We start from the raw sequence: 13,752 nt of genomic DNA on the forward strand, positions 1-13,752 counted from the left end.
ATATTGTTCCCATGTTATTTGAGCACTGTTCCCATCGATTTGGGCAATTTTTAGGCCCTCTGCAGACCGCCGGGGGGAGCCGCCTGAAAAATGCTCGAGTTTCCCATAGACTTACATTGGGCTCGTTGCTCGGGTCGAGCACCCGAGTATTCCAATTTGCTAGACACGAGCAACGAGTACTCAAGCATTTTAGTGCTCGCTCATCACTAGTTATAACTGTTCTCACCTCCAGCTACTTGGTGGATGGCTTTGGCAGCTGTTTACTTTCCTCTCTGTCTTTGCAGTATGTTTGATGCCAAAATATTTATTATCCTTTTTCTTTGTTCTATCACATAATTGCCTGTGTCACACTTTACTGTTGGAGTCCATATGCATGGGATTTCACAATATTTCATGCAATTATAAAATTATATGCAGAAACATGTTTAATGGGAGCAATTAACATGCATATAAATATATGCAGAATATAATATCAACTTTACCTTTAGATTCATCTCTGTTCTACAGTCAACACAGCAGTCAATGTTAGTCAGAAACACACACACAGCATGAGATTAAAAAGAAGCCTTCAGAAAGAAAACAGGAAAGGAAATAGATGAAGAAAAGCTCAAGAAATCTGCTTTGTTAGTATTTAATAATATATTATTATTATCCTATTGTTACGGCAAAAATCACTATATGGTTGCAATCTTTTTAGTCTGTTAGGGACTCCTCAAAGCACATGCCTATTTACCGGATCTGAATTCCTCCTGGTGATAGCTGCTTATCACCTCGGATGTGTCTGAGACAGTATAGCCTAGACTCTTAAATACTCTTTCACTTTCTTCCCAGGTTTTTTGAAAATTTTTCAGTATTTCTTCTGGGGATTCAGTAGTTGAAATGTCGAGCATGTGACCCGATATGACATCCTCGTACGTTGGAGGTGCATGCTTGAATTCAAACCCAGTCTTCATGCCTTCAGCGTTCTGTGAAGTTCTTGACCTGGTCACCTTGCTCTCCATCTTCTCAACACCAGAGGCTTGTAATATAGTTTCTGGATGCATCATGGGTTTGAATAAATGTTCGTGACTCTCATCATGCCGTTTCACAAATATTTGCTTGGAAGCATTTTTACTGTGATCTCTAATCTGTTTTATTGGAACAGTCCTGACCTTCCCTTGTGAAGGTGGCTCATTAAATACCCCTTGGCCTTCCTTGGGTACTGCCTTTTTTTGTTCACTTTGAAATTTGTTACTTGAAGGTCTAAAATCAGAACTTGCACTTTCCTTCAATGCTGTCATGTGTCCTTCAGTTCCACCTGTTAGTGTAGCCTTCCTATTAAGGTTCTCTCCATCTCTCATGTAAACATTTTTCATTTTCGTATCAAATACCTGATCTGTAGGGATTTTTTTGGTTTTCTGTGAGGTTGATCTTCCATCCAAAGTATCCATATCTCGGCCCAGCCATTTTGGAATGTGTGTTGGATCTTTCTCTGAGTGTGTTTGTTGTTTTTCGGACAATCTAGCTTCCTCGTAAATTTCTGTTCGATCCTCCATTTTGCTGACAGTCACTTCTGCAGGAACAGGTGTGGTTCTCAAAGACTCTTTGGTATGGCTTTCTATTTTAAGTTGCCTTCTCAAGGTAGCCGGAGAGTGTACTATTTCACATCTTTTCTCAACTACTATTGGGATAGGAGTGATTGCTCGAGGTTGGGCTGCTCCTTGAGAGAGTTTCACTGTGGTATCTTTTAGTTTGGCAAGTTGTTCAGAACGACTTTTTTGAGGAGACGGGGAAGGAGATGATGATTTGGGTGTTGTTGAACGGCGTGGTGGCATTGGAATTGTTACTGGGTCTTTTGGGAGTGGAGATGAAGAAGGAACTCTGTCTTTTTGTGGGGAATCAGTACGCCTTACAGTAGATTCTATAGTAATATAAGTAGGTGATGGAGATCTCATCCTTAAGAGAGGAGAACAAGCCCTAATATCAGTCTGCTTCATGTCAGTTGGAAGTCTTTCTAGGTCATTACTGATCTTTCTTTGCCTACTTGTCTCCACTTTTTTTGCAACCGTAGTAATCTGCTTTTGTGATGCTTCACTTTGAGTACTGGATACATTTCTTCTTTTTACAAATGAAGTGGATTTCATAGCTGCTTGAATATTGTCTTCCAAAGTTGACTTCATCTCTATTGCTTGGTTTTTAATGTAGGATACTTGCTCTCTAATATCAACCATATTGCTGGAGGCCGCCAGATCTGCAATGTTTTTCTTTTTCTCCTGACTGATTAACCAGGTGGGAACGATGCTTAGAAACATTCTAAATGTGTTAATATTTAAAGTCTGGGGATCTGATTCCAATTTTTTTGCATTCGACACTGTCTGTTGCAGCTCTTCACATTTCCGAAAATATTCAATAACTTCTGATGATTTCATCTCCTGTTTGTTTTGTGATTCCGATTTGATGTTCAGGCTCATTTGCAAGCTTTCTTTTGTGGCAGCTGATTCTTTGAGTTTTTGTTCTGTAACAGAAGTGCTGGCAACACTTTCTGATGCTGCAGGTGGTTCTTTAGGACGTGATGGTGATTGTGGTGGAAGAGGGGACATATGTTGATGGATCTGGGGTTTAGCAATGTTTTTTGCCTTTTCATTCTGACCAGCTGCTGCAGAGATGTTCTGCTTGACTTCAACTTCACTTTTTATTTGATCTTTTTTGATTTGTAGTTTTCTTTGGAGTTTTGGTGACTCTATAGTTTTGGTCACTGTGCCACCCAAGCCCATAAATTGGTTTGGGACTGTTTTTGTTTCTTTCTCATTAGTCATTGCTTGAATGTTACTCATGTTCTGAATCTGTTTTTGTTCTGAGCTTTCAGACATGGATTGTATTTTTAATTCTTGACTCAGCCTATTTTCAATTTTTTGGCTGCTATGAGATTCTTCAAGGACCCTTTGCTTCATCACAATAGATCTATGATCAACGTGCTGCCTAACCCCTACACTATTTGCAGCTTGAGCAGTAATTTCACACTTTGCTGTTTCTAGGTTTTCCCTGTCAACATTAATATTGGTTTTAGGAGAAGACACTCTTGTCACTTCAGACTGATCCATCTGCTTTGACTTTTCTATTTTGTTAAAAACATGTTTACTTGTAAGCTCCTGTGTGTTTGATTCTTTAAAACCCTGAGAGCTTTGTTGCTGAATCATTTGGGTTTCTTTTGAGATCATTTGACCTTTCGGGACAGTGCTAGGTATTGTTGCTGATGATGATGACACTGATTGTGTCACATTTTGTTTACTTTTATTATATAACTCTTCAGATGCTACAGAAGAAAGTATATTATTATTTGTGTTCATTTGGAATTGTGTATTAGTTGCCTCCTTTGTTGGTGTTACTGCTATTTTCGATGAATCTGTTGTCAATGAATGGATGGACTTACTCTCTGCCGAGACCTGTCTTCTTTGTATTCCTGGAGATGTTGAAATATAAACCTGAGATCCAGTCTTATTCTTATTTTTTTCTATTTCTTCTCTTTGTTGACGGTATTTTTCCTCTGCAATCATTAAAGGCGTCTTAAATTTTCTGACATATGTTTTCGTTTTCGGTGTTGGAGTTTCAGCTGGAGACATCATACATGGAGTGAACAACTTTCTCTTGGGTTTTAATGTTTCTTCATGAATTTTTTCTAATTCACGATCACAGGTAAATTGATCTAAGTCTTGTTCACTTAACTGAGTTGTGTTCACATTCTCCGCATGTACTGAAGTCATTGTCCCTGAGATGGATGCCTTACTTTCATTTACTTTGCTAGTCTCCATGCTTTTTGTGTTGAGGTTTGATATTTGGGTTACATTAGTCTGGGTTGGAGATGAAGGAATAACTTTTTTATTCGGTTTTAAAGACTCCTCATGGATTCTTTCAAGTTCCTGATCACAAACTATTTGATCATAGTCTTGGACAATTGAATTACTAAAGTCCTCAATTTTCTTACTGAATTCTTGTTCTTGAGCAAAGACTTTAGAATCAGATGATGAAGTCTGAGTTTTTAATTCTGGAGATATGACTGGTGAATAGAACATTTTTTGCTTGGAATTTAAGCTTTTTTGATTATATACTGCTATATTTCCATGAAATTCAGATTGTTCAGAATAACCTGAATTAGACTGACTGATGTTAAATATTTGCTCACTTTTAGAAGTCATTGATTGTTTTGCCATTTTTTTGCTTTCATTAGCCTTTGTGCTTGACATAGTTCCTGATTTAGTATGAAAGATGGGCAGTTTAGACTTTGGAAGCACATCAGGTCCTTGATTTACTATCTTCTGAGATTTTTCCTTTTCAGTAGATTTTTGTGCTAATTCTTTATTTGATTGTTCTGTGGTAAATCTGTTTAATTGAGTCCTTGATTCTTTGCTGGTAGTGACCGATTGCTCATGAGATTGAAAGCCAGCTTTTCTAACAGATGACTCTTTGTTTTGCTCTTTTGATTTTATAATTGGTGGTGGAGGTGGCGTTTCTGGTGGAGGTGGAAAAATGTCACTTTCCAACTTATCTATTACTGGTGGGGGAGGAGAAGGAAAATATTCGGGTTCAGTGTATGCTTTAAGGGTAACCGCAGTTGGCAATGGTGGTGGTGGTGGTGGCGGGGGTGGAGGTGTAGGTGCAAGTGGAGGCTCTTCCACAAAAGGCTGTAATTGTGGTGGTGGAGGAGGAGGGAAGCTAATTAATGTATTTCCCATATCACTTGTAGCTTTAATATTCTTTGTAAGATGATTACTACCCCTAGTAGATATAGTTTTGCTGCTTTCGCTCCTCTCTTGGACTGCTTTTCTTTTGATCACATGTTTATTTTGATTTTCTTTTTCCAAGCAAATCTTATCCATTGAGTGATCTTCTTTCTGTGCAATACCTACATTGTTATTGATAGTATCCAAAACCTGTGCATTCTGAATGTTGAATGTATTGCCTGAAACCATTTTTCTTGAATGATTTGTCACTTGGTCTAATTTTGTCACTTGTTTCTGACCACGGTCTAATTTTTGGAAGCTTCTAGTATCCGTCACATCCACAATGGTGGTTCTAGAACTGTTGACATTGGAAACCAGTTTAGTTTCATTCATTATCTTATTATGATTGATTAGGTCTATATGTGACTTTTCTTTTTGTATCTTGTTAAAGCCTTGAGCAGAGCAACTTTGCTCTTCAGGAAATTCTACAATTTGGGCATCAGACCCAGTTTTACTTTTGTTCCAAGTTTTGCTGGTTGAAACTTTTTGCGAATTATACATTTCTCTCTGTTCAGTATTTCTCGCGGAGGACACTTTCTGCTGCAAAGCATTAATATTCTGCATACTTTTGTAATCTGCATTTATGTTTGTATCTGAAACTTTGTGTTGCGAATTATTAACATTTTGTAGACTTCTTTGATCAATTGTGGCTATTTTCTGGATATCAATACCCTCAGTGATCTCTTTTGAATCTGCCATGCCTGCTGTATGAGAAAGTTCATTTTCTTCACTAGATTGTAGAAACGTTTTGATTGTGTCTTTGACATTGCCCTCAATGCTTGCACCACGTTGGACTACTTGAGAGGAAGGCTGTAGTAATGTCTTCATGGTACTTTTTACATCACCTTGAATGCTGACCTGATGTTGTACAAAGTTTCGTTCTGTAGAAGAGTCCAATAGACTTTGCTTGGTTGCACATATATCACCTCTGATTATATCGTCTTTTTCTATTTGCTTTACAGAATGTTGTGCTTCTTTCAAAGATTTTAATGCAGCCTCAACGTTGCCATGAATAACCTCCTCCTTAACAAACTCAGTCTTCTGCTTTACAGCTTTTTCTAAAGAATCAATGGTTCCTTGAACATCTCCAGGGATGACATCTGGCTTTTCCGTATCCTTGACTTGATACTGTGTTTCAGTAAGAGACTTCAGTGTTGCTGGGAGATCAGCTTTGATAATCTCTTCTTTCTGTACCACTGCAGTCTGATTTATGGCTTGACTGAGAGAATTTAAGGTTGCTTGCAAATTACCTTTAACAATTTCTTCTTTATTTGCATCAAATGATTTATTCTCTGGCTCAGTCATAAAAACCTTAACTGTATTATATACATCTCCAGGGATGATATCTGTTTCCTCAACAGTTCGATCAACTTGGGATCGTTGCCGCTTAAGCAATAATTTTGTACCTTCAACATCACCTCCAAGAATGTCTTCATTGTTATTTTCCACCACTATATCCTCAAATTCTCCGTGTAGTTTTTTTAAGTAATCTAATGCTCCAGATTCAATGCAAGTAGTAAAAAATTGTACATTTCCTCTTTCTGAATCTTCTATTCTGACCTTATCTTTCTTCTCACCAGATATGACAGAGGTCTTTAAGTTGTAAATTGCACGTTTTATATCTCCACTCACTACTTCATCCCGCTGAATATCACGGTTGTCATCCTTATTAAATAGGGAGTAGATCGTCATTTTTATATCACCTTTCTCGTTCTCTTGAATAAGAATTCCTTGCTTCACAAAATCTTCATTTCTAAGAAGGTTTTTTATTGCTTCCTGAATATCTCCTCCAATAATGTCTTCCCGCATTGCTTGTATGTCAGTTGATTGATTAATTAACTGTGATTTTGTCAAATTGATGTTGCCCTTTTCTTCCTCATTTAACAGAACTGTTCTTTCAGTCGATGATTGCTGAGAAAGCAAGTTCATCATTATATTTCGAAGATCTCCCTTTATAATCTCTTGCTTTTCTATCTTTGGAATTTCCTGATTCATGAGATGAAATTTGGCCATACGGACATCGCCGATTTCATCTGCTTCCAAAATAATCCCATGGGACTTAACCATTTCTTGGCTGTACAATTCTTTTAGTGTTTCTTGGATACTCTTTCCAACGACTTCTTGTTTCTGTATTTTGAATTCATTAAATTCATGTAATGGTGTGGTCTCAAAAAGCCATGTGGTTGTTCTAACATCAGCTTGCGGAATTTCTTCCTTCAGTATTTTTTTCTCAGTTTCATCAATTTCTCGGATTGAATCCAAGTTTTGATTTTCAAAAAGCCACACAGCTTCTTGTACATCTCCCTTTTGGATATCTTCCATTGTTACTCTCTTTATGTCTTCATAATTTTCTCCATGAAGTTCATTGAGAGTGTGTGTTTCGAACAACCAAGTAGATGTCTTTACGTTGCCCGTTTTTATCTCACTAATGCTCACTGTTCGCACAACCTGGCTCTTTTTCTCATTTTCGAATAGCTCTTTGTTGCCTCTCACATCGCCACCTGTAATATTTTCAATAGTGTGAAATTCTGATTTATCCTCATCAGAAATCTTATCTAGAGGATGAGTTTCAAATCTCCATCTTACAGAACTAACATCCCCTCTTTGAATATCCTCCTGTGTCACAGCTTTGATAACAAACACTTCATTGGAATCATTGAAAGAGTCTAAAGGCTTTGTTTCAAACAGCCATCTTGTTCCACGAACATTACCATCAATCACCTCTTCTTTCTTTACTGTTGTAACTTCATGGTAAAATCCTTCTTTATCCTGAATAGCATAAAGGGGCTGAGTTTCAAACAACATAGTATAATTTTTCACATCACCTTTCAATATTTCATCCACATTCACTGTTCTGTTGGTAGTTTCTGAACGCTCATCCTTAATTTGGTCTAAGGAAAAAGTTTCAAATATGAAACATCCTTTTTTTACATTGCCGCCCTGGACATCTGTAATTGTATATGTTTCTTTACTTTGCTCACGATTTTCATTGATCTCATCAATAGAATGATTCTCAAAAAGCCATCGACAATTCAAGACATTTCCCTTTTGGACATCTTCAGCTTTAACATTTTTTATTCTTTCAAGAACTTCTTGGGAGCTAGAACTAATTTGATCTAGTGCTTGGTTTTCAAAAATATATTTCATAGAAGAGACATCTCCAGACTGAACATCAATTTCAACCACTCTTTTGAAGTCTTTCTTTTCTTCTCCTTGTATTTGTTCTATGTTTTGTGTCTCAAAAAGGAAGCAAACCGATTGCACATCTCTACCTATGACTTCCTCTTTCTCCAAATGTGTAGACCTTTCTGATTCATCTTGTATTGCGTCAAGTGCTTGAGTTTCAAAAAGCCATGTGCAAGTTTTCACATCTCCCTTCTGAATCTCCTCACTGCTTGTCAATGTTACTTGTTTTTCATACAGGTCTTCCATTGGTTGTGTTTCAAATAACCATTTACATGTTCTCACATCACCTTTGACAATATCATTTCTCTGTTTTTGTATTAACTCTTCACCTTCAGTATGGCTAAGGTATGTAATAGAATCTAGTGGCTGTGTCTCAAAAAGCCACTTTCCCTTTTTGACATCTCCAGATTGTACTTCTTGTGAAGATATTCCTCTAATCACTTGGTAGTTCTCAACACTTTCTCCAAATTGATCAATTGGGATTGTTTCAAACATCCATTGATATGTTCTTACATCTCCTTTGACTACTTCTTCTTGACGAATTGTTTTAACTTCATGATAATGTCCAAACTTATCTTGTATAGCATACAGAGGTGTTGTTTCAAAAAGTTTCTTGTTAAGCTGGACTGCTCCCTTATCAACATCTTCTATCTGAATTTTATAGGAGGAATCAACTGTTTGCCAATCTTCCCTCTCAAATGCATTTCTGCAGGTACTAACATCTCCTTTCTGGATTTCATCAAGATGGACAGTCCTAATATGCTCTTTTTTATCCTCCCGAATCTGTTCAAGAGGACGTGTTTCAAAAACCCATCTTTGATGGCGAACATCCCCTTTTTCCTCTTCGGAGGTGATTACTTTTTTAAGTTTACCTACTTCAGCATTTTCCTTAAGTTCATCCATTGGAACATTTTCAAATAGATATTTTGCATTACTGACATTCCCACCTATTATCTCCTCTCCCTCTAGAGGCCTTTCATTAGCATTGTCTTTCAAAATGTCCATTGGTAGGGTTTCGAAAATCCAACATTTTTGATACACATCTGAACCAATGATGGCTTCCTTTTGAGTAACAGAATTGTCTTCCTCTTTAATTGTGTCTAAGGGACGTGTCTCGAATAGCCACTTTGCCTTTCCTACGCCACCTTTAATACTCTCTTCCATAGATATGCCCTTGACAACTTTGACCTGAGCTTTATCTTGATTAATCATGTCCAAAGGTTGTGTTTCGAACATCCATCTGGCTGTTTTAACATCTCCTTTTTCAAAGTCTTCCTTGCAGACAGTTGTTATTTCAAGTACTTTTCCAGAACTGTCTTGTAAGACATATTTAGGGTCAGTTTCAAATTGTTTTACAGTTCTTTTCACATCGCCTTTAAACTCTTGAAGTTCTGATTTTAGTCTCAGTATACTCATTTCATCAGAAGAAAGTGACCTGTCATTGTACCGAGTTTCAAAAAAGTATCTACCAGCTTTTACATCTCCGCCATAAATATCTTCAGAAGTAAAAACTGTGTCAGAATCATTTTCCTTGTAAATTTTGTTCAGAGCATCTAATGGCTGCGTTTCAAACAACCATGTTGCAGTTCGTACATCTCCTCTTGCAAGCTCTGGTACTTTTTCAGCTTTTTCCAAAGAGCTTGAAGAATCCACTCCAAGGGCATGAATTGGCTGTGTCTCAAACATCCATGTTGTGTATTTGACATCTCCTCCGGCTATAATTTCTTGTTCTCCAATGCTTTTAATATGACTTTGTTCAGGCGACTCATCTTTAATTGTATCTAAAGGTTGATTTTCAAAAACCCACCTCATAGACTGCACTTCTCCTTTCAAAATTTCATCCCATTCCAAATATTCTCTTTCAGGACTAAGACATTTTTGGGGGCTGCCAGCAGGATTTTCAAAAACAGACCTTGTATGTTGAACCTCGCCTTTTTGATCATATTGACTAGTTTCAATATCAGAAACCTGATTAATATATTCTTTTTCTAAACTCTTTCTCACTTCCGGGTGGATATGTTTATATAAACGTTTCAGCTCATATAAGTTTCTTTGCTTTGAATATACATCTTTGGGGGCACCTGATGCATTTCTTTCAGTAGAGTTTGGAGGTTCTGGGGACTGGGAAAAATCTGCTATTTCATCTGTCTCTAAAATATCCGGAGGAGGAGGAGGAGGAAGTGGAAACTCTTCTAAACTTCCAAAACGGACAGACTTAGTTTGAGCAGACTTTGCTGAGTGTTCTGTTTTCAATGATGAACTTATACCATCATGGACTCTACTTGCCGTGGCAGAGACGTTGGTATTTACCACTGGCCATTCAAATTCTGGATGGTCATTATATATCTTGGGGGAATAAAATACAATGATTTAAGATCCCAAATTTACAATTGCTTTAACAGTAAAGTATTGATAATCTAAGATTTAATCAGTAACAGTTTAGCAATATTTCAAATGGATCCACCCTTTCTAAAAGTTTTGACAATTTATAGTGACGTCAGGCGTTTTGTTCTGTAGGGTTCCAGGTGCTAGGACTTGTATTAAGTGTTAATATGAAGGAGTATAATCTAAGGGGGTAAAGTTTCTCCTTGTGGAGAGTGACAAGCCAAGTCTATCATGTCAGAGTGAGGAGACTTATACGCCATGCATGCTCCTCTGGGAAATTAAATATGCAAATTGCATTTTAAGAGAGGAAGAGGACTTGAACTGTCTGCAAATTGAGATTCTGGTTTGGCTTTTATCCTAAGTCATATGGAAAAGCTTGTTAAAGGGTCGATATTCCAATATGTGGCACTAGAGTTCAAGTCCTCTTCCTCTCTGAAGAGGCAATTTGCATATGAAGGAGTAGAAATGTAGAAAGTTTCTGATTGGCTCTGCATGGCTCTCCTAGTCTTTGAAGCAAAAGGGGTGTATAGGAAGTTTATGAGTCAGTACACTCTCCAAAGAGAGCTGAGCGAGTAAGAACCAAAATCTGAACAACTGTGTCAGACAACGGTGGCAAGGGCCCACTTGTAACACTAAATATAAGGGCCCACTGTTCAGCTATATGCAAAAATAACCTAAATCTAGTACATAAATTTTCTTAGGTTTCTATGAAGTATAAAACTGGGTAGTTTAATTAATAAACAATTAGATGATGCTTTTATCAACAAATATTGAATCAATTGTTTTAGCACTGCTCGTTATTAACACTCCTTCACAGGGGCCTACTGGGGAATTCACCTGCTTTCCTGCTGACCTGTCCAAGCCTACTGAACAAAGGAACTCCGCTTTTTTTATCCATTTGTTTTAGCAATAGGTGATGATTTTAACATCTGGAACCCCAATGATCAAAACTTCTGATGATAATATAATATGTCGAAATTAAAAAAAAAATGATAGTCACACTTTAACTTTGCATATGATAAACCTGAATACACTTGAAATAAAATAAAAATAGAAGAGCTGAATCTATCAGATGCTGCAAAGGATAGTTGCTATAATTCATATTTATTTTTGTAAGGTACACCATCTCATACAATATCTGCAGTTCTCTAATACCCCTTCTTTAGTAAAATTCTAGATTAATAAATAGTCATTGTAGAAAAATTATGTATGTCATGGGTTTACCGCGACAGAGAGGAGTAAGAAGACCGCAGCGTCTGAGTTCATGTACTCCTGCATTGAATAGAAGCACTTCTCCCTATTATTAAATGGTGCTGGTTTCTTTCAGCAGTGCAGGAGTTAAACTGCTCAGCATTGAGTCTCTGTAGCTTCCTTCTGGAAGTTCTCAGCTGTGCAGCATCAGCCCCTCCCCTCTCTTACATAGTCTCTGCTCTGGCTATCTGGTATTGCCAGTGTTAATTCTTGTACTGCCTGGTGAGGAGTGGAGTGGAGGTGTCAGTGTTAGGTAGAGGCATTTAAGAAGAGTAATTCTGTGACTGTTGCTTGGTTTTTTAGGTGTGTGCATAGTCCCAACTTTTTTTGTTTACCTTCCTAATCACCTCGGTGTTTCCCGCTGTTGTACAGCACAGACCAAAAGTTTGGACACACCTTCTATTTTTAAGATTTTTCTGCATTTTCATGACTATGAAAATTGTACATTCACACTGAAAGCATCAAAACTATGAATTAACACATGTGGAATTATATACTTAACAAAAAAGTGTGAAACAACTGAAAATATGTCTTATATTCTAGATTCTTCAAAGTAGCCACCTTTTGCTTTGATGACTGCTTTGCACACTCTTGGCATTCTCTTGATGAGCTTCAAGAGGTAGTCACCGGAAATGGTCTTCTAATCATCTTGAAGGAGTTCCCAGAGATGCTTAGCACTTGTTGGTCCTTTTGCCTTCACTCTGCGGTCCAGCTCACCCCAATCCATCTCAATTGGGTTCAGGTCTGGTGACTGTGGAGGCCAGGTCATCTGGCGTAGCACCCCATCACTCTCATTCTTGGTCAAATAGCCCTTACACAGCCTGTTTGGGGTCATTGTCCTGTTGAAAAATAAATGATGGTCCAACTAAATGCAAACCGGATGGAATAAGTATATAATTCCACATGTGTTAATTCATAGTTTTGATGCCTTCAGTGTGAATGTACAATTTTCATAGTCATGAAAATACAGAAAAATCTTAAAATGAGAAGGTGTGTCCAAACTTTTGGTCTGTACTGTATGTGAGTGCATATTTTGTGTGTTTGGTATGTTATTTTATCCCTGCACGTCCTCCCTTGTTTGTCGGGTTGGTGTATTTACATACACTATTCCTACCAACTTCCCTGGGTGGGGGAGGGGACAGATAAGGGCTGACGTACAGGGATAAAATAAAATACCAAACACACAAAATATGCACTCACAGACAACAGTGGTAAACACCGAAGAGATTAGGAAGGTAAACAAAAATAGAAGAGTATGGGACTATGCTCACAGCCAAAAAAACAATCAACAGTCACAGAAAAACTCTCCTTAAACGCCTCTACCGAATACCGACACTTTCACTCCACTCCTCACCAGGCAGAACAAGACTTAACACTGGCAATCCCAGATAGCCAGAGCAGAGACTATGTAGGAGAGGGGAGTGACTAATGTTGCACAGCTGAGAACTTCCAGAAGGAAGTTACTGAGACTCAAAGCTGAGCAGTTTAACTCCTGCACTGCTGAAAGAAACCAGCACCATTTAATAATAGGGAGAAGTGCTTCTATTCAATGCAGGAGTATGTGAACTCAGATGCTGCGGTCTTCTGACTCCTCTCTGTCGCGGTAAGCCCGTGACAATATAGTACTCTACAGGTTTTTCAGTATTCTGATTGTGCAGCTACAGGCAGGTATTTCATATTTCTATGGCTTTAAAACCCACACAAAGTATTGTACTGTACATTGATTCAGATTGTTGGTGCAAAATCTACACCCGAAATCCAGAGCAAATCTGCTACGTCTGAACATGGACTAATAGACAATTTCATATATAACATTTCTAATCTACATGAACTTGTGAACATTTAAATCAGATGAAAATGTAACCCTTAAGGTTAATCAAAATGCGAAAACACTGCAAGTAAAATAGTCAAGTTCAGCTCTACTACATTTTTAGATATACAGATAGGTTAAAAAAAGAATCAAAGAGTTTGTCCCCTTTTATAAACTAGTACTTTTCATCCAGGGGTTCAAGCCACTGTTTTTGTTTTTGCCACTGTCCTGCTCTTTGTTTGTTTGCAGTGCTGACAGGGCTGCAGCCAATCAGTGAGCTCAACAGTTTGTGCTGTCTATATGAATACAGTAATTGAGTTCAGTGATTGACTTCAATGCTGTCAGTGTGACATCAGCCTCCAG

At 37.8% G+C, this 13,752-nt stretch overlaps 1 protein-coding gene across 4 annotated transcripts in view; it reads right to left on the reverse strand.

Annotated features, from left to right (window-relative positions):
- Positions 1-13,752, reverse strand: part of XIRP2 (xin actin binding repeat containing 2) — a 238,766-nt gene that overhangs the window by 17,115 nt on the left and 207,899 nt on the right. For all 4 annotated transcript variants that reach the window (XM_073647013.1, XM_073647012.1, XM_073647016.1 and 1 more), the window contains one exon: positions 734-10,289. In XM_073647013.1, the coding sequence (XP_073503114.1) occupies positions 734-10,289 (9,556 nt within the window). The remainder of the gene's footprint in view (positions 1-733; positions 10,290-13,752) is intronic.

The sequence above is a fragment of the Phyllobates terribilis genome, unplaced genomic scaffold, assembly GCF_046119375.1.
Source record: "Phyllobates terribilis strain yellow unplaced genomic scaffold, ASM4611937v1 Scaffold_9__5_contigs__length_417890890, whole genome shotgun sequence".
Classification (NCBI taxonomy): Eukaryota; Metazoa; Chordata; class Amphibia; order Anura; family Dendrobatidae; genus Phyllobates; species Phyllobates terribilis.